The following is a 21874-nucleotide window of genomic DNA, read 5'->3' on the forward strand; positions in this document are numbered from 1 at the left end:
AAGTCTCTTACACTGTAGCATTTTGCACAGATAGAAGAAAAAGTAATTTTTTGATTGGTTTCATTAACCATGTGTAAGATTTCTGATGCTTAGTGAAAATGCCAACAGGGAACACTCAGACTTCTGAAGAAATTCACTGTGTTCTATCAAAGTTAATTTTTCCCAGAAGTTGGGAAGATGCAAAGCTTCTGCTTGCTTTAACCTTTTCAAAATCAATTATTTATCCATGTTGATGTCCACTTCCTCTGCATGTTGTAGATCCTTGTCCAGCTTGGAGAACACAGTAGATAATCTGCTTTGGTCCTGCTCTCTCTCTTGATAAACCAAACCTTTCCTTAGAGATTTTGTCCTCCTTGTTAGTTGGGATCATTTTAGGAGCCTGTTTTTGCTTCTGCAAAGCTGCATCACCTGGTAGCAAGATATTAAAGATATTCAAGATGTGTCAGTACTGTCACACTAAATACTATTGACTCTTGGTAAATGTGAGACATAAAAATGGAGTTATTGCACTGAGCAGCAGATTTTCCTTTTTTTAGAGGAAAATGGAGCTCCAGCAGGTATTTTTTCTTGCATTTACATTCTGCTCAAACGTTTTTTTGTCCTCCTTCAAAAATCCTTTGTAGTAAATACATTTTAATCAAGACGAGTAGAGAAACTCTAAACAAGTCACGGATTGATAAAGGTAGTAATTATAAAGGAATATCTTTTTCTTGGAAGCATCCCTGTATTGGTTCAAATAATCTAATTTCAACAGTAGCATAATTGGCTTTTTTTGACAAACCTGACTTAGTTTGCAGTTGAGTCCTGTAACTGCTTCTTACAGTTGTCAATATTTTATAAAAAGTGAAATAAAAAGTATTTTATGAACACTTTTCATTCCAGATTTGGCTGTACTGATTGCCTGGAGTGCATAAGCCAACTCTGTAAATTGGAGGATAAACTGGGATTAATTTTGTGGTTTTATTTTTATTTTAAGAAAATGCTTCAAAAGCAACACAACAGCAATCCTGTGCTTTTTTAAAATTTTTTTTTCCCCACTGATAGCTTTACAATGTTTAAATGGGAAGAAGAATAAGATAAAGGACACCTCACTGAGGTGTTTTCTTGCAAATATATATGTGAATTGGACAGAAAATAAGAATGATTACAAAGTCTGGAAGAATTATAATATAAAGGAATTACATTTATTTACTGGGTGCAGTGAAAACATACTAAGTGCATATGAAAGCACAGGAAATTGCAATCCAGAAACCTGAAAAAATAGTGGAAAAGCTGAATTTTAAAATCACTTGCTGCTGTTGGGGATAATCAAGCTTTGGTGCATTTTGAGGTTCCTCCCTCTTTTTTTTTTCTGATTTTTTTCCATCTTTCAGGAATGCTTTGCATTTGGCTTAAATGCTGTATCCTTCTCTTTCCTCCCCCCTCTTCCCTCCCTCAGTATTGGCAGTGGAGTAATGAGAAAACTTAAAATTTAGAGACTAATTTTGTTGATCTGCTCATCTTTTTGTTGTGATTTAGGAAAACTGAGGCTGATGTTCCTTGGTTGGGCACATGTGGGTTTTCCCCAGTGGTTCTGGAGCTGTAAATGTGTCAATGGCTGAAAGTCACTCCTGGCTCCACCTGACTTTGGTCTAATTCTGTACAATTTTTTCAGTCCCCTTTTAAGAAAGGAATTGGACTGAGCTGGGGTGGAGATTTTGTGGAATTGTGGAATGGTTTGGGTTGGAAGAGATCTTTAAAGATCGTCTCATTCCAATCTGCCAGGAGAGGGAGGGACAGCAGGGGCACCTTCCACTATCCCAGGTTGCTCCAAGCCCTGTCCAGCCTGGTCTTGGACACTTCCAGGGATCCAGGGGCAGCCACAGCTTCTTTGGGAAATCATTCCAGGGCCTTCCCACCCTCACAGGGAGCAATTCCTTCCCAAAATCCTATCTATCCCTCCCCCCTGTCAATGTGAAGCTATTCCCCCTTGTCCTGGGTGCTCCAAGCCCTGCTTTTAGGATGTGATTCTTAAACCCAGCTGCAGCAAATGTCAACAGTAAAACAGATTTTTTTTATTCCTGACCAACAAAAGCACCAGATACATTCATGCCAAAAATTATTTCCCCAATACATTCTGTAATTTGAGCAATTTCCTCGCGCTAATTTAATTTTCTTAAACAAAAAGCTTAACTATAAAGCTACTTCTCCACTTATTTCAACAAGGACCCCTTCCTTATTATTAAGGGAGTTGTGCAATGAGAGGAAAAACTGCTCCTTTAAAGAGAGGAGGAAGAAAACTCTGCCTGTCCAGTAAATGTTGTGTTTGTATTTCTCTTCAGTACGCTGTTGTCGCAAATATATTCTGCTGTTGTAGAGGCTGTGCTTGCTGGCATTGAGTGCTATGCTAAAACTTCCACTGAATCCAAGGTAAATGAAGCCCCCTGTAATTGTTCTCTCTCTGTAATTGTTGATTTGGATTGCTTGCAGTATGAGTTTTACGTGCAAACCAAAATGAAAACCAAAATAATTCCCATGTTTCGCTCAATGGAATAACACAAGGTTGGTACCCTGGCCTCCAACCAGGCTCTGAATTCTGTTTTTTAAAAAAAAAAAATAAAAGAGAGATTTCAGAGTGTGTCTGATTTTACCCATCTCCAGTCAGTTTTCCATCTTGTCGTGAATTTTCCTGACCTCACAGTAAGGAAAATGAGATCTGTGAAAGGACAAATTTTAGCCTGGTGCATCAGTGTGTTACTGTTTAGTATCTCTTGTTCATCTTATTTGCTCCTGGAGCTGCTGGGATTTGGAAGGATGGGAAAAGATATTTTATTCTTTTATTTCCTTTTTTCAGGCAAAGGAGGTGGCAGAGCAGGTGCTCCTGTCTGTGTTAGACACCCTTGGCTTAGCACAGCTGAAATCTGCTTTACGGTGTGTATTTCCAGGGTTCCTCATTGCTCAGAGTCCCACTGGATTGGCTTCTTTGGGGGAAAAAATACCAATTACAAGCTGAAAAATATTAATTTCAAACTGACTGCCAGACTTCAAGACTTCATAAGGCATTCAGCCTTTAAAAAGCTTTATAATTATTTCATTTTCCAGTTTTCTTAATCACTTCTTTAGCTTTAATTCTATTCCTGCTTATTTTTTCCATTTAAAAGTATAAACCACACATTTCACCTGTACAATTTCTGTTCTACAGCTCCAAAATCGCTTTTCAAATTCAGGCTGTGAACAACCATGGCAGGTTTGTATCACTATCTTACAACTTCTTGTTACTAATTAGTGCTTTTCATACACTAATAAATTAATTTTTGTCCTGCAGAAACCCTTGTGTTTGATTATTTTATACAAGATGTGCTCAGTGCTTTTGTGTATGATGTAGTTCAGTGATTTCCTATCTGTAATTCTGTGGAATCTTAAAAACATTAAAAGGAATAAAAAGCAGTTGGGCAGACTAATTTTATTAACTGTTAATGAGTAGAAGCAGCATTGAGCTCATTAAGAGTTTCCTTTTAAAAATGCTTTTAACTTAGTTGATATCACAAACTTGTGCTTATTTAATCCCCATACTAATAGACTGAAATGACCTGCACAAATAAGTGTTTATTTTAAAATAAAACAGCTTTTTTGGCTGCTGTGGAGTCACAGAAAGATGATCTAATGTTTTAATATTTAATTATCATTGTCGTTCTAGAATTACTCCGTTAGATAACGAGGATAGCCTCAGTTTGATCAAAACGGTAAGAAATAATAATATTTATATATTTAATTAGAAAATAGAGTTCAAGTGTCTGTTTTCCTGGGGCATAGTGAGATTTTTATGTGAACACAAGTGTAAGGGGAGAGATGAGAGAGATTTCAGCTGCTGGAACAGGTTTAACAAGAAGTCATAATTCAGAATAAAACATTAACACAGATTTACGATCTCAGGCTTTAACCACAGTATAGAAGTAGTGGTTTGGGATGTTTGAAAAATACAGATTTCACTGTTCCAATTGAAATATTTCAAGTTCTGCTTTCTCTTCCCTTCCCCTCCAACTGCTGGGTTGCTGCAGGCATCCATGATGGTGTTTGACATTCCAGACCTGCTCACGGGAAGAGGATGCTTGGGATCTGTTGTGTTTTCAGAGTCCTTCCTGACATCACAGATACAGGTCAAAGAAAAAGGTGAGTGGTTTAAATTCTAAAATTCAGCACCACTCTTGTCCTTCTGTTGGCTTTGCTGTGATGGGAAAGCCAGAGGAATTCCAGTGGATGTTTTTGCTGTTACCCTGATGGGTTTGGAGCACTAAGAGCAATGGAAGAAGGCATGGAAAGATCAGAATAAATCAGGATTTCTTTGGAACTCTGTAGCAGCTCTGTGTATGTCAGAGCACAAGTGAACCGGGAGTTAATCTGCTGTGAAAGCTTCATTTAAACACTCAGAAATCCTTAAAATAACAGGATTTTAATATTTACTAAAGAAATTTCGAGTCTTAAAAGTAACATACTGGGCAGTCTGAAGTATATGGGTGGTATTAGTCTAGTGGCCACAGTGATATGAGGCCAAAGGTTGGATTTGGTGACCTTGGAAGTCTTTTCCAACCTTAGTAATTCCCTGATTCCTCTGCTTTGCTTCCCGTGGCTTCCCTGCAGATGGCAGCATCCATCCAGACTCCAGGCACGTTATCCTGACCGCAGCTATCCCGAGATTCGCTTCCTGGCTGGTGAGTGAGAGCACACAGCCTCAGCTCATCCACAGAACAGAACTTGGTCTGGGAGTGTGGATGTCTGAGGGAAAATATGGAACTTGAGCATTGAAACAGAATTTTGTAATATTAACATACCCTGTTTTTTTAGACTTGGACAGTAAGTGAAAAACTAAGTGGAAACAAGCTGATGGTTCCATCCATAGCACGAGTTTTAAATTATTTCATTTTCACCTCATTGGGTTTTTAGCTGGTTAAAGGTCTGGGAGGTTTTTGAAGTGCACAGTGTGACTTTGGAAAATTCTGTTTATTTTGGGGCATTTTAGATCACCCCAAAAGAAAGCAAACTCAGGTTCAAGACCTCTAATGCACCTCTAGTTACTCTGTGTGAGATAGAATTCCAAAGAATATGACAAAGCTGGGCATTACCCTTTGGCAATGCATGCTTCAACAGTAATAAAAAATAAAATTGCATGCTTTCCACCTATATAATATTATTTTAGTTATAAAACAATTTAATGGGGAGAAAATGGTGCAAGAAATTATTTTGGTCCCAAGGTAACACAGTATTAAGAGCGCAAAATTGGTTTTGAAACACTCTGGGCTTAGGACTTTTTCTGTCTGTGGTACCTGAGGTTCTTGTTGGCCTCAAAACTTCTTTAATGCCTTTTGTTTAATGTTAGATTTACTTTATTTCTATAAATCACAATTCAAATAGAAGCTGTTTCTGGCTGCAGGTTGAAGACAGTGATGTGAAACTGTCTGAAAAGGCACAGCAAGTATTGAAGGTAAAATTAAATATTTTTGTTAAACTAAAAAAGTTACACTTTGTTGAACCAGTATTTGAGAAACTTGAGCTACTACCAAACTCTCTTTTTGTTATATGTGTTACTTCTCTTCTACAAAACTTGCCTTTTTCAAACTTTGACATACAAAATAATATATTGTGTGTAAAAGTTTGAGGGTTTCTTTATTTCAAAGAATCACAAAACCCGAGAGCAAAAAGAGTCCTAATAAAACTATGATTTCATGGAAGTATCACTAAACACTACTCATAGAGCTCATGGGTTTCCAAAAGCCCCTAAAACTTGATGCAACTTTCTTTTAACTTAATTAGCATGCTAATGTCTAAAAGAAAACACTCTAAGCACTAGGAAAAAAAAAAGAGTTTGGAATCTGGGAACGTCTTAAATCACATGAGTTTCACATTTGTGGTGTAATTTGTGGTTCCCAGGAATGTTCATTATAAATAGATTTATTTTCATGTAGTATACTTTTAGCTCAGTAGATTGACAAACTAAAAACAAAAAGCTCAGCCTTGTGGTTGTGACAATAACTTGTAACTTTGTAGCTGCTGGCAAAACCAAAATGGGGGGGGAAGGCTTTTAAAAATTATCCTTTTGCCTTGCTCTCTTTTCCTGGTCCTTCTGTATCCATGCAGGATAAAACTATTTTAAAAGTTCTTATCAGATGCTGTTTGAAAATTAAATATTTTCTCTTGGAGCAAAAGCAGGAGAAAATGTTTCAGCCTGGATTGGTCCTTGATCCAGTCTGTGATGTTGCTGTTTGTTTTTTCCTGTGCAGGAAGACAAATCTTTCCTGGGCACTTTACTCACTGGGGGTGATGGAGTTTATATCTGTTCCAGCAATCCACAGGCCATGCCTGCAGAAGGTGAGATCTAGTTTTTTTTGGCTTTTTTTTCTTGTTTTTTCTCGTTTTGTTGGTTTTTGTTTTGTTTTTAAACATGAGAGAGAGATTCTGGGATTCACACTCTGATGAGCCAAACTGTGCCATCATCTTAAGCTTTCAATTTGCCTTTACAAGTCTCTTGTGTTTAATTCCATGTCTGGTTCTTTTGTCCCCAACCTCTGCCTGAAAATCCTGGTCCTGGAAGGAGAATTCCTGCTGAGCTTTGGTCACTGAAGCTTTGCAGGACTGGGAGGTGGCTTTTCCCCATAGCTCACATTCAAAACATGCACAGACTGGCTCTTCCTGTCCCTAACAGATGAGGTGCCAGATGTTTTCTGCCTTTTCTGTCTCTTACAAAAGTGTGGTTGGAAAGATTTGCCATTGCAGAAGTGCTGTGGGCAGGAGGAGAAGGCAAATACTCCTCTCAAAACCTCCTCCTGGAGCTGACACATTCCAGTTTTCTGCTGCTGGCATTTTCTCTCAGGAATTCAGAATTTGTCAGCACAGGTACTCACTGTGGTTCAGAAAAATGCCAGATTTTGGTCCTTCTCAGAACCAGTCCAGTTACAGCTTTTTGACACAAGATCCCTGGCAGCAGTCTTGGATTATTCCTCCTCTTTTGGTGCCTTTTCCTTCAAGAACTTAAATAACATGAGTATCACAGGAATAGGACTGAAGACAATTTGATAGGACTGTTAGATTTTCCTCCCTCCTCGTGCCTTCAATAGATACTTTTTAAGGCACAGTACTTCTATATTCTATATATATATTTTATACAGAGAAAGTGGTGGTGTCACAGTGCTGATGTGCAGCAGAACTGCTGCACATAAATGACTTTATGTCACTTATCTGACATTAAGTGTTTGGTGCTGACAGTCTTTAGAGGAGAACCTTCAGCTTTATTGTCTTTGTCCTGGAGTGTTGAGGTTAAATAATGATGTGCAAGGCAATTAAACAGCAACCCTCACATAAGGGAAGCTGCTTTTGCTCTAATTGATCAGATTTCAAAGAGAAGAGGTTAATGCAGAGTGTGATATTCAGCTGTTTTGCAATGCAGTGCTGTAGGCACTCCTTCACTCAGTAAATAACTGGAGAATGCTGCATTTTTTTTTTATTTTGGAGATCTGTGTGCCCCAGAGGAGCAATTTACTGTTTTTTTTTTTGTGGAAATCTGTGAAGTTCAGTGTTTTACTTACTCCTGAGTTGGAGAGTTACAAGTAAGTGCTATAAAGACCATTATGAAACACTGCAAGAAGTGTGAGATTTTTTTTTTTAGGTGTCAAATGAAGTTGATTTTGTTCCCCAGTTTGTTGTGCTCAAATTTGGGCTCTGCTGAAATTGCAGCCCTGTAGTCTGGCACTATGAGGTGCAAAAACTGCATAAAATTCATGGAATAGTTCAGGTTGGAAAGGACCTTAAGGAACATTTAGTTCCAACGCCTTGCCATGGGCAGGGACACCTTCCACTAGCCCAGGTTGCTCAAAAATTTTTAATTATTAAGTTAAATTTTAATTTAAAATCTAATTATTAATTCAAATTTTAATTTAAAAATTTATTACTAAGTTTAATTTTAATTTAAAATCTAATTATTAAGTTAAATTTCAATTTAAAAGGGAAATTTTAAGTTAATTTTTAAAGTTTAAATTAAACTTAGTGTTTAAATTTTCCACTTAAAGGTTTTTATGCTGTTTAGTTTGTTACAATGTTTAAACTTCCTACTGTTTGAGATGCAATCGTTACTTAAATTCTTGTATTGTCAGTTTTGTATTTCTGGAAGTTTGAAATTTGACAGGATGGAATTTCTTTGCCTTTAATTTTAAAAAAATGCCACAGAATATTTATGAGAAGTGGTTCTGTGGGGTCAGATGAACTCAGATGCAGTGGTAGTCACGATTCCTGCCCTTGGTAGTGCAGATCCAGTAAAGGCTGAAAGGTTGTGCTCACTAAATATTACCCAAATCAAATTTGTGCTTATTACATACAACAAAATCCTGCAGGAGCATAGAATTCTTCCTCAGGAAGAAGAGACAGTCATTGTGAGAAGCTGAAATGTTGATTTATACCTCATACAATTATTTTTCCTTCAAATTCTAGGCAAATTGTATTTCTTTTCCGATGGAATTCTGTTCTGTGATCCCCACCAAGGCAGCATTTCCATTTCCAAGAACCACATGAGTTCCATTTCTCTCTATGATGGGGTGAGTATTTTGTCTCTTCTTTCTATCATAAAGTTTACATGGATTTTTAACAATGATTCTGTTGGGTCCTGGTACAAAGTTTAGATTTCAGCTTCAGTTTTAAGCGTCTGTACAACTGTAATAACTGATGCAAGTTTTGGTGCTGATTAACTGAAATTAGTGAGTAAGGAGGAGAGAAATTTGTATTGGAGTTAGCAACGCGGTGTTAATAGTGTGAAAACTGCTTTTTATGAGAACTAAAATTACAGAACATGACATTCATCAGACATCTCACACAGTGTGAAGGGATAGAGAAGAGTTCAGAGTGTGGTGAAATCATAGGGTGTTTTTGGAGGGTGAAATGCTGCCTTTTTAATAAAAATATATTTGAATCTCTCACTTGGCTTCCAGAGCAGCGTTCAAGTGCTCTCAGTGGGAATTGAGAGGTTAATGATGGCAGCTCAACTCTGTTCACCTCAGGGCAGAGACACTGGGTTAACCAGCACTTCTTCAGGGTAAAATAGAGATTATTTGTGTTGGTTACTGTTTCCTAAACACCGAGAGAAAAAAACCAACCAGTTCCCTTTAGTTTCCCTTTTGTTCAGGTACAGTATTCCCCATTTGTTCAGTGGCCTCCTGCAGCATTGTGCTGGGTGATTTCATCACACAATAGAGGAAACCAGTAAAATACAATAAAAATGTGATTCAATTGAGATGAAAACACGGCAGCTCAGAGAGTCTTACCTTAGCTGCCTTTTCTTGGACATCATATTGATTGCCCCTCGGTCGTTTCAGAAGCTATTTTAACACTGACCTTCCTTTGATTGTTTGAGTCAAGACACTCACTTTCATAAAAGTTGCTATTTCTGGGACCTGGCCATCATTCTTGAATAGATGCCAGATTTTTGTGTGAAGCTAAGCCTTGACAGGGAGTGTGTTATTGTTCTACTGACTTGGCAAAATATGAGGGTGGAGAGTTTTTAAACTGTTAAGAAGTGACAGGAGAAGCAGGGGAATCATTGGTTGCTCCTTCCAAAAGTTACTGCAGCAAGATGGATGGAAAAGAAAAAGGAGAATTTAGTGCTTGGATTAAGATAAATTTAAGAATTTATCTTAAAATAAAAGATACCAAGCCTTGAAGTGATGCAAAATGCATTTTTTTAGCAGCTTTAGCATGATGCCAGTGAGATATTCTTTTTTTTTTAACTTGAAAATATCTGCTCTTCTGTTCCTGCACGTGGTGCAGATTCCTGTGAGGAGCTGAGCTCCTGAAATCCCTGGGGCTCATGCATAGAGGGCAGGGGAGATTCTGGCCATTCATCAAGTGAACAAATATTACCAAGCAATATTTAGATTTCACAACGACATTAACATCTTGTAAAACTTGGAGCTGGCTCCTTTCAGCCTCGTGTCTGTGAGGATTATTGCTGCTGCTGCTTTTCAGCTTTTTTCAATTTGTGGAGCCCAAAAATGTTTTCCAGGAGCGGATTTGTTGGACATTTCTCATGCTGACAGCAGTGTGGATGAGCTGGCCTTGGAGTCACTTCTCAGGAACTCTCTAAGCCATCCTGCAGAATCCAGGATCTGTGGATTCTCTTCCAAAAGCCATTTTCTTTTAAAAGAAATTGTTCTCTTTGAGGAGAATATTTTTAATGTTCTTCAGTAGCCTCAGTGACTTTGAGAGGATTATTTTTATAATTAATCCCTCAGTCAGCAAAGCAGAGCGATTCTGTTTGCAGTGTCTCTGAGTTGATACCAATTCTTATGTAAGAGTTCCCCAATTGAGTTTTTTTCTTCTCAACGAGTACAGTGAGTTCTTTGCCCATTTCTATTGAAAGTGAAGGGGATGCTACTAAAATTCTGATTTGAGTCCTACATAATTGAATTCCCATTACCCAGAAATATTTAATGTTTCTGAATTGTTCTGATTTTATAAACCTTCTATGTGAAGAGGGTTACAAGTCAGAGCTTGAACATGAAACAGTTCAGCATCCTGTAGATTTGTACCTAAATGCCTGTCCTGGAATCCAGAGTCATGGAATGGTTTGGGGTTGGATGGTTTGGGTTGGAAGGGGCCTTAAAGCCCATCCCATTTCACCTCCTGCCGTGGGCAGGGACACCTTCCACCACCCCAGGCTTCTCCAAGCCCCATCCAACCTGGCCTAGAGCACTTCTAGGGATAGGGCATCTCACACCACTCTAGGAAAAGAACCCAAAACAAACTAAAAAATAATCCAAGAAAAACAAGTCAGTGTTTTCTTAGAATAAAAATTGAACCTGAGTTCAGTTCTTCTGACTGAAACACAACCTCAGGGCTTCAGTCTCCCTTGACACCTTTGTAGCTGGCATTTAATTAATTTTTCACGTGCTGTCTGTGAGGGAGATGTGGGTATAGACAAAGTGTTTGTTGTTTGAAGCAGCAGCAGAGGGAGGGTCTAGGTTTTGGTGTGGACAAGAGAAGATACTAAAATTCAAGCTTTGTTTTCAGGACAAAAGTTTTTAGTGCTTAAATGAAGCTCAAATCCTTTATTTTAAGCTTGTGACACCTCCAGTAGCTGCAGAGTAGAAACTGAGGGGTGCTCCACCCCTCCTGCTCCATCCCTGTGCCATGCAAAGGTAGAAAACGTTAATTTTAACTTGTCCTGTTTCTTCCTTTTCCAGGATTCCAACAGTGTTGTTGCTGCTCTCTTTATAGACTTCAAAAGTTCCCTGCTTCCTCATCTCCCTGTTGAATTCCACACCCAGAACAACTTTCTGATGATTGCACTTTTCCCCAAAAGAAAGATTTATAAAGCTTTTTATTCACAGGTAAAGTGAAAAAAAAGTTTGGTTGGGGTGGGGGAGAAAGCACCTAATCGCTCTGTGTGTTTAAGATGTGTGAGAAACTCAAATTTCTGTACGGATTTCCAGTGGTGGTGCTGCTTGTTGAGTTTAATGCTCCCCATGTGCTTTCACTTTGCCTTCTGAACGCAGTGAGGGCTCTAAAATCTCTTTTTCTGAGCTGCTTTTCAATGTAGCTCTGGTGTCTAATTTGCTACAGGGATTGTATGGAGTGGCAGAGGTTCCATTGTGTGTTTTTGTGGTCAGACACATTTGGATCGTGATCCTTGGGGAAGTGGAGTTAAAGTTTTTAAGTCTCCCATATGGCATTGTATTATTCCCTAAGTAGATTGGCTTCGTGCATTGTGCTGCAGAGGCTTTTAATAAACCCAACTTTATAACAATAGTGCTTTTGAGGAAATGAGCCTGGAGATTTTAGGACTTCACAAGGATTTTAGGATGTGCTCATCACACTGGGTTGGAAAAGACCACCTAGTTCAGTGAGTAGTCCCCACTGGTCGTATTAATGGTACCATAAAATGTCTCCTCCTTTTATCTTAAGTGTTTAAATTCCTCCCACTGTTCCACTTTGTGAATGGTTGGCAATCTGTTGTTTGTTTGTATTTGAATTTTCAGCCTATTTTATTAATTCTGCTTTTATATCTGTTTTTTCTTTTCTCTACCAGAATACATCCTCGAGATACTCACAAATTTCAGATCTATTCTTTCTGCTTTATTTGGCCTAATAAAACAAAACCAGATCCTTTTTAATCTATGCTTATAAAAAGTTCTTTTTTCTTCTGATAGTTGTGATACTTTTTCTTTTGATCTGGTTTTTGGCTGTAGGTATCCAAGCTGTGTGTAGTGTCTGAGATGAGGGTGTTTCCTCTGCTGCTTTTTCTCAGGGTTAATTATTCCTGTCCTCCTTTGAGTTAATTTTTTTTTGCTGTACTGGTCTACACTGAGGTTCAGTTTGGTCAGTTCAAGTTTCTCATCTGGCATCACACAAGTTGCTTTGCTCAAGCAGATAAAACAAACCTTTTGTCTTCAGGATGTTCTCTCATGAGCAAAACTCTTCATCAAATTGACTGTACCTGATTGTGAAAACCATGTAAATATATTATTGTGTTTTATCAGTATTTACCTTCAGGTGTTTATTGATTTCCTCCAAAATTCTTTCTAAAATTCTGTGTGCCTCACAGGTTACTAAAATTTAGGTGCTGCTTCTACTCTTCTCAATTATCTGGCTTGATACCTCACTCACTGCACCTATATTTGATTATTTTAAGCCTCATGGAAATAGGGAATTGCAACTGCCCTGTTACCCAAATCTGGGTTTGTTAGAAACTGCGATGTTGCGCCCACAGAGCTGAAATCTGCTGTGATCCTGTGAGGAGGATGAGGTGATGCCTTTCCCATCCTCACTCTCAAGAGTACAGGAGGAGAATTTATTTAGGCTTTGGGACGTGTTGATTTCTCTCATTTTTTTTCCTTCACTGCTGTAGCAGCTCTTTTTTTAAACTTTCCTTAAATTATACAAAAGGGCCTGATACATTTCCATTTTTTAGCCTGACCTGTGTTTTCACTTTATCCCCAACCCTTTGACTCTTACAGAAACAATTTTCCCTCAACCATTCCTTTTTTCCATCCCTCCCAGGCATTTCTTTGAGTCCCCCTCTGTGTGTTTTGAAGTGGTTGTTTCTTTGGTTGTGTGGATCCTTCTGCATGAGCAATATTGCCTTTGTTAATATCAAAAGTATATTTTATTTTGATGTTTTTTTATCTCCTACTCTTGTGTTTGGGATGCTGAGTTTTTAATGGAAAGCAGTCGTGTCCCCCCCCCAGTTATTTTGTCTTGCAGAGAGTTATTGTGAAAAACGACAATGGCTGTTGCCTTTACTTACGAAAAGAAGGGAAATTCCAAACACTGACAGGACTTTGTGATTCATCTGAATCTGATTTCTAGGTTCCCATTGCCATTCAAATTAATGTGTCTTGGCTGGAGCAATTGGATGTGAGCCAAAACATTCCCTAGAGAAACGAAGGGTTTCCTTTTCTTTTGGGAGGGAACAGAGTTTTTCTTCAATTTCGAGTCATGATTGCTGCAATCTCACCTCATGAAAATTACAGCAGTGCTTCAAAGAGACTTGTATTAATTCAGTTCCTGCTTTAGAGCACTTAGGCTATAAGGACTTATATTTTTATCAGGAAAAACGAGGCCATTTCAGTAAATTCCTAAAGCACTTCCAGTCTAGCCAAAGAAAAGATTGCAAAATCTGATCGGTGGATTTGAATTCTTTATTAGTTTGGGTTGGAAGGGACCTCAAGGCACATCTCATTCCAACCCCCTGCCATGGACAGGGAACCTTCCACTATCCCAGGTTTCTCCAAGCCCCATCCAACACTTGGACACTCCCAGGGACGGGACAGCCACAGCTTCTCTTGCAGCAAAACCTTTATGGTGCAATATTTAATGGCTTGTGAAAATGTGTCAATTTTTTTTTTTTTAGGTGAGCAAAACCAATTCCTAAACAAATTCAAAGCAAATTTGGGAAAATAATGACACTCATGCATAGATCTGGTTTATTTCAGGTTTTCTCTTCATGGCAAAGCCAGACAAGCTCAGGATTATCTTTAAGGGTTGTCCAGGAAGAATTCCTGTCTGAGGAACAAAAGAGGCTGTAAGTTCCTGCTAGTGCAGTGCAATTGCCCAAAAGCTGCAATCAGAAAAATGCTGTTATTTATTGTTTTTGATAATAATTAAATTTGATATTAATTTTATAAAAAAATGGTACATTCTTAGTGCAACACTCACTTTATATATTTTTTTTGGTACCATTTAATATATAGCCATATGGTTTAAAGAAGAGAAATTTTTAGGTTTCTCCTTTAACTGATTAATTAATTTCCTTCTTTTAGGCATTCCAGTGTTCAGAAGCTCTTCAATGCCTTGTCTTTTTCATCTGGGGAGAGATGCAGGGAACTGAAGCTGTCTGCTGCCATTCCAGAATTGAAGAGGTGAGAAATTACTTTTGACTTCAAGGGATTCATTCTGTCAGAAATGGTACAAGGATATTTTGGTAGATGTGATAGCCATCTAAAAACATTCCTTAAATAATTCTGTCTTTACACTAGGATGTTTTTATTCTGAGATGAATTATTTCCTCTCTAGCTTGACCTTTTAATACTCTTGTTTTAGTAATTTCCCAGCTATTTATATGGATGAAACCTTTTGCTGTCAATTTTAAGGAAGTAAACCTTTTATTTTTTGGAAGGTTTATGCAGCACTTCACAGTCAGCAGTGTCAGTACCAAGCCAGTGATGAGAGCACATCTTCCTGTCCTTCTCCAACAGTCAGAAACCATTTCTGAAAGCAAAGCAGAAGGTGATAAGGTAAGAAAACAACTCCACAATAATTCCTAGCCCTCGAATATTTGGAATATTCTGGCAGTAGTTCTTTCGTAGTGTAATAAAATCCTAATTGTGTTCAGCCATGCTCTGCCTCCTCCTCCACTACCACCATTTTTTTTTTGGCCTTGTTTTTCTAATTATATACTTAATTCTTTTCCCATTTAAATGATCTTTTGGAAGTGCAAATGGCCTTTCAACCAGATGAACTAGAGGCAGAAAATGAGGTGTAGATCTTCAAGTGAAGTGTTTTCTCTAATGCCCAGAGAGACTTTGCCCTAAAGCAGCAGCTTGTTTTTATGAATTGCTGAATAATGTAACTGAATTGTTCTCTGGAACATAAAAGTCCTTTAAATAGCATAGAGGTAGCACATGATATTTAACATTTGCTGATATTATCTGTACAGCACTCCTTTCTCTATAGGGGCTATAACAATTGTCCAACTTAAGGTTTGCTTTAAATAGCATATTCAGAGAAAATATTTCCTTGGAGCTTCCCAGCTTTTGAAATCTGCTAAAAACAAAGTCAAAACAACAGGAATATAATCTTTTCTTGGAATATTGCTGGGGTCTGTTTCAGAAACCATTCTGACAATTAATAAACCCTTAGGAAGGTTTTAAAATCTGATTTTAAGCTTGGTTTAACTGTGGATTTTTTTAAAAAAAGAAGGAAAAATCTTTATGAATCATGGAAAACAACCTTCTTGGTGTCTGCACCAGTGTTTCTGTGTTATTTTGTGTTTAGACTTCCCCTGTTCCTGTGTTGCAGGTGATCATCACCATCATCACCGGGCTGCCAGGATGCCGTTCCAGCGACCTGTGTTCTTTCCTTGTCACTTTTACCAAGGAGCATGGAAGGTTTGTGCAGCTCTGCTTACACTGATCACCAAAAAACAGCTTGGCATGAAGAGGAAAAAAAAAAATTTAAAAAAATCACTGTTCAATTTGGTGGTTTTTTAAACCTAATTTCAGACTGCCAGGTAGATTTGCCCTTAAATTTATATATTTAGACAGAAAAACAGCACAGGAGATTTTTGTTGCCTATTCCATGTGGTGAAGAGCTTCTGTTCATTGGTTTGTAGTGATTCTAAAATTTTGTTTTGAGAAAAGACTGTACTAACAGTCCTTGCCACATCATTGTTTTTAATTTAGCCTGATTTGAGGTACATTCAGGACATCTGTTGTATGGCAATAAGATAAATCTGCTGTAGGAATTTGCCACTCTGTGTTGATAGAGCTTCTGGAAAATAAAAAAAGAATCTTACCCTTTTAATTCTTACAGCCAAACACCTTAACATTTAATCTTAGCCACATTCTGCCCTGTTTTTTTACTTTTAACTCAATGTCTTGGTTTTATCAAGTTGATTCAGAACAGTTTTGTGGTTCTGTTACAGGGCAGACACGTAAGGTGGCTTTTGAAGGTTGTGTAATAACACATCTCATGTTTTCTGCAAATGTCATTCTTACTTTCCATTTTTGCAGTGAAATATTTTCATGCCCATAGCCTTGAATTGGATTTGTCTAATTTTTGTTTACTGCATCACTGCCAGTGATCAGAATTACTCATGTGATGTACAGCTTTGAAAAAGCTGGTGAACATTGTTTTATTGAAAAACAGCAAAAAAACACCCACAAATCCCCTTGGCAGTCATATAAAGAATGTGCTTATGCTGGAAATGACAGAAAGCCAAGTAAATTCCCTTCTCCCACGTGGCCAAGTGGAACGAGATCACGACGAGAGATGAGGAATCTTTGGGCTTGTCAAACTTCATTTTGGTCTGTTGATTCAAAATAGGAAGAGAACAGAACTGTATCACAGCACATGAACTTTTTTCCTTGTTGTCTGTGCTTCAGGTGGATTGTTTATCGGCAGACCATGGATAGTCCAGAGTGTTTCAGTGCTTCCCACTTCCAGCGTTTCCTGGCCGGGCTCCTGGAGGCCCAGCAGAACCTCGGGGTCCGTCAGGCTGGGAAGAGCAGGAGGCTCCTGGTGGTGCTGCAAGGGTAAAAGCTTGAAACTCTTGGAACTGTTGTGTAGAATAAGGGAATTCTGGTTTACTTGTGGACCAAACTCAGTTTTTCTGTCCCTCGTGATTTTGTTGTTGCTTTGGAAAAAAGGTGTCTGTAACCTTGATTTCTATGTTCTGGAAACATTGTGCACTCACAGCCCAGAACCCAGAACCAGAACTGTGCCCTGGGCTGTTTCCCCAGCGTGGGCAGCAGGGGAGGGGGATTCTGTCCCTGAGCCCTGCTCAGGTCAGACCCCACCTGCAGAGCTGCCCCAGCCCTGGGGCCAACAGCAGGAGGATGTGGAGCTGCTGGAGAGAGTCCAGAGGAGGTCACAGAGATGCTCCAAGGGCTGGAGCCAGGCTGGGAGTGCTGGGGGTGCTCACTTGGAGAAGAGAAGGCTCCAGGGAGTGCCTTCCAGGGCAAAAAGGGGCTCCAGGAGAGCTGGAGAGGGACTTGAGACAAAGGGATGGAGGGACAGGACGTAGGGAATGGCTTCAAATTGAAAAAGGGAAGATTTGGTTGGGATATTGGGAAGGAATCCCTGGCTGTGAGGGTGGGGAGGCCCCTGGATCCCTGGAAGTGTCCAAGGCCAGATGGGAGCAACCTGGGATAGTGGAAGATGTCCCTGGTTGTTGCAGGGGGTTGAACTAAGATGACCTTTAAAGGTCCCTTGCAACCCAAAGTGTTGTGTGATTCTGACTGCAGAGCTGCCAGCAGAAATCAGCCTGTCAGAACCTGTTGTCTGATTGAGCAGGTGATAGCAGAGGAAGAGTTAGTAATGTGTTTTGGATAAATGCCATTTTCCTTGGCATTGTGGGATAAAGGTGAAGACTGAGCCACCTCTGGTTGACATTTCCATCTCCAGTGTAGCGTTTGAGAACGAGGATCATCTTCTGAGTCATTAGAAAGTGACATAAACCAGTGTGAGGGAGGCACTACCCTGACCTGGCTGCAATGATTTCCAGTTTATCCTTTACACTGAGGATATACAAGTGGAGCTCAGCACTTTCTTCATTGGGGTCCATTCTGATAGTGCTAAAAACATTTTTTTTTCCATGTTGGAGCCAGATTGATTTATTTTTTTGTGTAATTAGTAGAGATGGTGTAAAGTCCAGTGATGGGCAAAATAGCTGATACTCTGGTAGCAGCACTGGCTTCAGCAACAATTGGAAGTCTTCCATTCTCTCTGGATAGATGGATTTGGTATAAACAGCTTTAGAGTAGCTAGAGTTCTCTAAATATCCTATTCAGTTGATAACTTGACAGTAGAGAAAAGTTTGTAACTGGCTGAGAAATAAATACCTGAAATTAAAACTTGGGTTCACCTTGTTGTCATACAGAGATAAAATATAGCAGTGGTTGAAGTCCTGATAAAAAATGGATGCATTAATGACAGAAACATATTTAAATTGGGATGCTGATAAGTGAGAGATGCTGTTATGTTACTGCTTTTCTTACTCAAATTGGCTTAATATGCTTGGCATTAGGCATAAAATGTTTGTGTTAGATTGTGTTTTTTGTGCTTCCTGCAAGCTGGACTTTTCACTTGTTCAGTGCAAAGTTTACACTGTTTTTCTCTGGAGTTGCTAATAATTTATTTTTAATGCAACTTACAATCAGATTGTCTGGATTTGCTGGAGTTGTCTGGATTTGCCAAGTTCTGATCTGCTTTCCATCTCTTTTGGTGGCAGTTTTAGAAATCTTGTTTTCCTCCGAGCCATTGATTTCTTCCTGACTGGGGAACTGTGGTGTTACGGTTCTCTGAACCCATTTTTCATTTTGGTTTCTTGCAGGTACACTGATGTTATTGATGTTGTGCAAGCTCTGCAAACTCACCCTGACCCAGATGTGAAATCTTCCTTCATCATTGGAGCAGTCAACACCTGTGTGGAGCCCCTGAGCTGCTACATGGAACACAGGTGTGCTTTGAAATATTTAAGAACAGATATTTCTATTTTTGGTATCACTTTTATAATAATTAGTGATTTATGATGGTTAAAAGCCACTGAACTGACTTAAATCCCATAAAACTGCTTAATAATCCATCTTGGAGGAACTTGGAAGTGCTGTTTGGTTTATCAGGATGGCACTTGGTTTCCACTGGATATATAATTATATAGAATATCAATAAAAGTTTAGCTCCCAGAAGAATAAACAAAGATTGTTTAAATGCAAATCCTCTGATTTGTAACATTTGGACAGTCAGTTGTGCTCTGAATAATTCTCTTTTTTGCCATCTTTTTGCAAGTCAGACTAGAAAAGGAGACGTGCATCTCAGTTTGGGTTATTGATTCTGCCAGTACTTTTGGATGTTTAAAAAGACTTTGCAGATTTAAAATATAGAATTTAAGGGAAACAACCCCTTAAATGGGGAAGAGAATGACAAAGCACGGAAGCCAAAGCATTGCAAGTGTTAAAATCTGATATCCTGGGTTACTGCAGAGTCAGGGTGGGGAGGAAATGGTCACAGAGCCAAGTCACTGACCTTTTGAAATAGTGTGGTTTCGTAGTAAATGTGTGTGCTCCAGACTTCAACAAACATGGAAATAATTTCTCAGACCTATCTGTAAAATTGTAACACTCCAATTTTTTAATTATGCCTTGCAGCTGATTTGATAAAAGTAAGTTCCAGCAGTTAGAGTTTTTGGAGTTGGTAGCACTGCTTCTGTTTGTGATCAAACTGTGCCTCACAGCTTAGAGGTGAACTGCCCAAGCAGTTTCTAAAAGTGCATTCCTGACATTTCCTGGCTGGTCTTAAACACTAACCAACGTGCTGCTTGTGCTTTGCAGTAGTCATTAAATAGACCTTACCTTGCTGCTTCTTCTTGTCTCTGTGACAAAGATACCAAATAAAGACTACATAAAATATTGGTGAATTGATGCTGGAGTGCTGTTTAAAACTTGTTCTTTCCATAATTATAGGAAAGACAAGTTCCATTTCTGTTTTATTTTTAACTTACTAACGTGTTTCTAGTCACGGTACTGCGTAGTGTTATAGCAGCAGCAGCCTGAATCCTTTAACACTGTTTGTCTCCTGAAATGCAGAAGCAATTGAAGGAAGAGGCTCAGCCTGTGCTGTAGATTATTTTTGTTTTGCTTTGGAGTTTATTCTGATAAGAATTTACCAAGTAGCCACACAGTGCCAATGGGAAGCTTTGGTGATTTCGCTGTGGGAATGGAGAAGAGTGGATTTCATGTCTGGCTTGAAACTTGCACTCAGGAAAATCAAACCCATTTCCTGCCTCAGAGTTCAGCACTGTAGAAATCCAGCTCTTCCATGAGCATGGGATGAAGCTTTTCCCCATTCTGAATTAGCAGACCAAGGCAGGGGAGAGGGAGTTGAAGGGAACAGGTAAAATACTCTCTTGAGGTTTTGTGTCCATGATAAAGGTCCTGAAAATAATTGTCATTTGTCTGACACAGCAGCAGAAATTGGCATTCTGTACATCCAGTCTTTATATGGAAAGTTCCCACTCTTTGAAAGACAAAATTCTTTAGGGCAAACTTTAAATTCCTATTGTTTAAATAAGAATTAAAGTAACATTGAAGCATTTCTAACTCCTTAGAATACAGAATAAATTGCATGGTGGGAATTAGCTCTTACATCTGTTGGAGAATTAAAACTGTCTACAAAACTGATTTTTTTTGGGAAAAATCCTGAAAGGCATAACCTGTGAGGATGTTGCAGTTATATGGATTGAGGAAAAGAAGCATGAAAATGGTTTGGTTCATGAGACTCTGTCAGCATCCAAGTGAATGTAAATGTTTTACTTAAATAATAATAATATCAATTCTTGATACGTGAACTTTTTGGTTTTTTAGGCTTCTTTTCCCCAAGTTCTTGGACCAGTGTTCACAAGGTATGTGTCACTTTTCCTGACTTTGAGCTCTACAGAACAATAACTGAGCCATGTGGCCAAATAAATACCTGTATTTATTATTTTGTGCTATTAATACACGTAGCTAAAGGGTCATGATAAACTCTTGGAGGTAAGAACAGACAATCTCTGCCTACATCAAACATCATAGGCAGAAAATGAAAAAAATTCTGGAGCTTGATCCATTTTGAAGTCCTCGTCTGCAGGATGGGTTTCCCAAAAATCATGAATTAAACTTCTCACCTTCAACTGCTGTAACTGGGAGTGAAATTAATTGGATTGGAGTTCCACCCTCCTTTGGGGTTGTGTGAGGAAATAGCTTTCCTTTCATTTCTGCTCTATTAGAAAGGGAAAAATGAGGGGTGACCCCAAATCCTCCTCTTGGTGTGGCCTGGAGGGTCCTTGCAGGGCTCATCTCACAGTGCAGCAAAGCAGCTGAGCTGCAGGGCTGGTCCTTACCTGTGTGTTCAATTTTATATCCCAAAACGAATCACTGGCTGCATTGTCCTCCTTGTCAGGCTTGGGAATTAGAGCTGATGTTGGCATAAATGGGATATGATCCTTCCTCACCTGCCCTCAAATCCCTGCCCCATCCCTGCAAGTGATCAAGGCCAAGTTGGATTTATTTTGTCTTCATATTTAAGTGCAGTTGTAGGGAAATCAGAGTAGGATGCTGTGCTCCTCTTGTGGCTGCTTAAACTCAGATTGCTCTGCTTGGCTGACAGAGTGGTGCCACCTCTTCTTCATGTGTGAAGAGAATCCAAAAGAATGAAGTTGTGAATAGGCTGGTCAGAAAGTAGGTGCTGTTATATAAATCAGTATTTCCTGTGGAGAAAAATGTTGGTGCTCCAGATGGGGAAACTGCCATGTGTACAGCCACTGGTAAATTTGAAGAGACCAGGAAAATGTTAGGAATATAAAGAATTATTAATAAATAAAGATAAATTAAAGGTGCAAAAATGCCTTTTTGTTTTACGAAAGAATAAATAAATGCTCAAAGCTTTGTTTTTCTTAAAGTAAATTTTTACAGGCCTGATAGGGTGAGAATTGATCATTGTTGAAGGAGAGACTGAAAAATGCCCAGGACAAGAGTAGCTGATTTTCTTACAGTCAAAATACTGTAGGAATCACCAATACAGGAGGTTAGAGGAATGTTCTTGTGCAGGGAATAATTTCTGCACGTTGCAAAGTGTTGTCATCCAGTTCTCTGATACAGAATGT

General features: G+C 38.8%; 1 protein-coding gene across 1 annotated transcript in view; it reads left to right on the forward strand.

Annotated features, from left to right (window-relative positions):
- Positions 1–21874, forward strand: part of DNAAF9 (dynein axonemal assembly factor 9) — a 65574-nt gene that overhangs the window by 28148 nt on the left and 15552 nt on the right. The window contains exons 13-29 of the mRNA XM_005517950.3: positions 2322–2409; positions 2834–2910; positions 3182–3226; positions 3677–3722; positions 4038–4149; positions 4618–4688; positions 5408–5458; positions 6255–6342; positions 8455–8558; positions 11199–11345; positions 13950–14038; positions 14277–14375; positions 14633–14750; positions 15535–15623; positions 16620–16769; positions 18569–18694; positions 20598–20635. Coding sequence (XP_005518007.2) covers positions 2322–2409; positions 2834–2910; positions 3182–3226; positions 3677–3722; positions 4038–4149; positions 4618–4688; positions 5408–5458; positions 6255–6342; positions 8455–8558; positions 11199–11345; positions 13950–14038; positions 14277–14375; positions 14633–14750; positions 15535–15623; positions 16620–16769; positions 18569–18694; positions 20598–20635 — 1538 coding nt within the window. The remainder of the gene's footprint in view (positions 1–2321; positions 2410–2833; positions 2911–3181; positions 3227–3676; positions 3723–4037; positions 4150–4617; positions 4689–5407; positions 5459–6254; positions 6343–8454; positions 8559–11198; positions 11346–13949; positions 14039–14276; positions 14376–14632; positions 14751–15534; positions 15624–16619; positions 16770–18568; positions 18695–20597; positions 20636–21874) is intronic.

Source organism: Pseudopodoces humilis, chromosome 6 (assembly GCF_049639895.1).
Source record: "Pseudopodoces humilis isolate 2021_Gansu_Grassland_sample_001 chromosome 6, ASM4963989v1, whole genome shotgun sequence".
In the NCBI taxonomy this organism is placed as follows: domain Eukaryota; kingdom Metazoa; phylum Chordata; class Aves; order Passeriformes; family Paridae; genus Pseudopodoces; species Pseudopodoces humilis.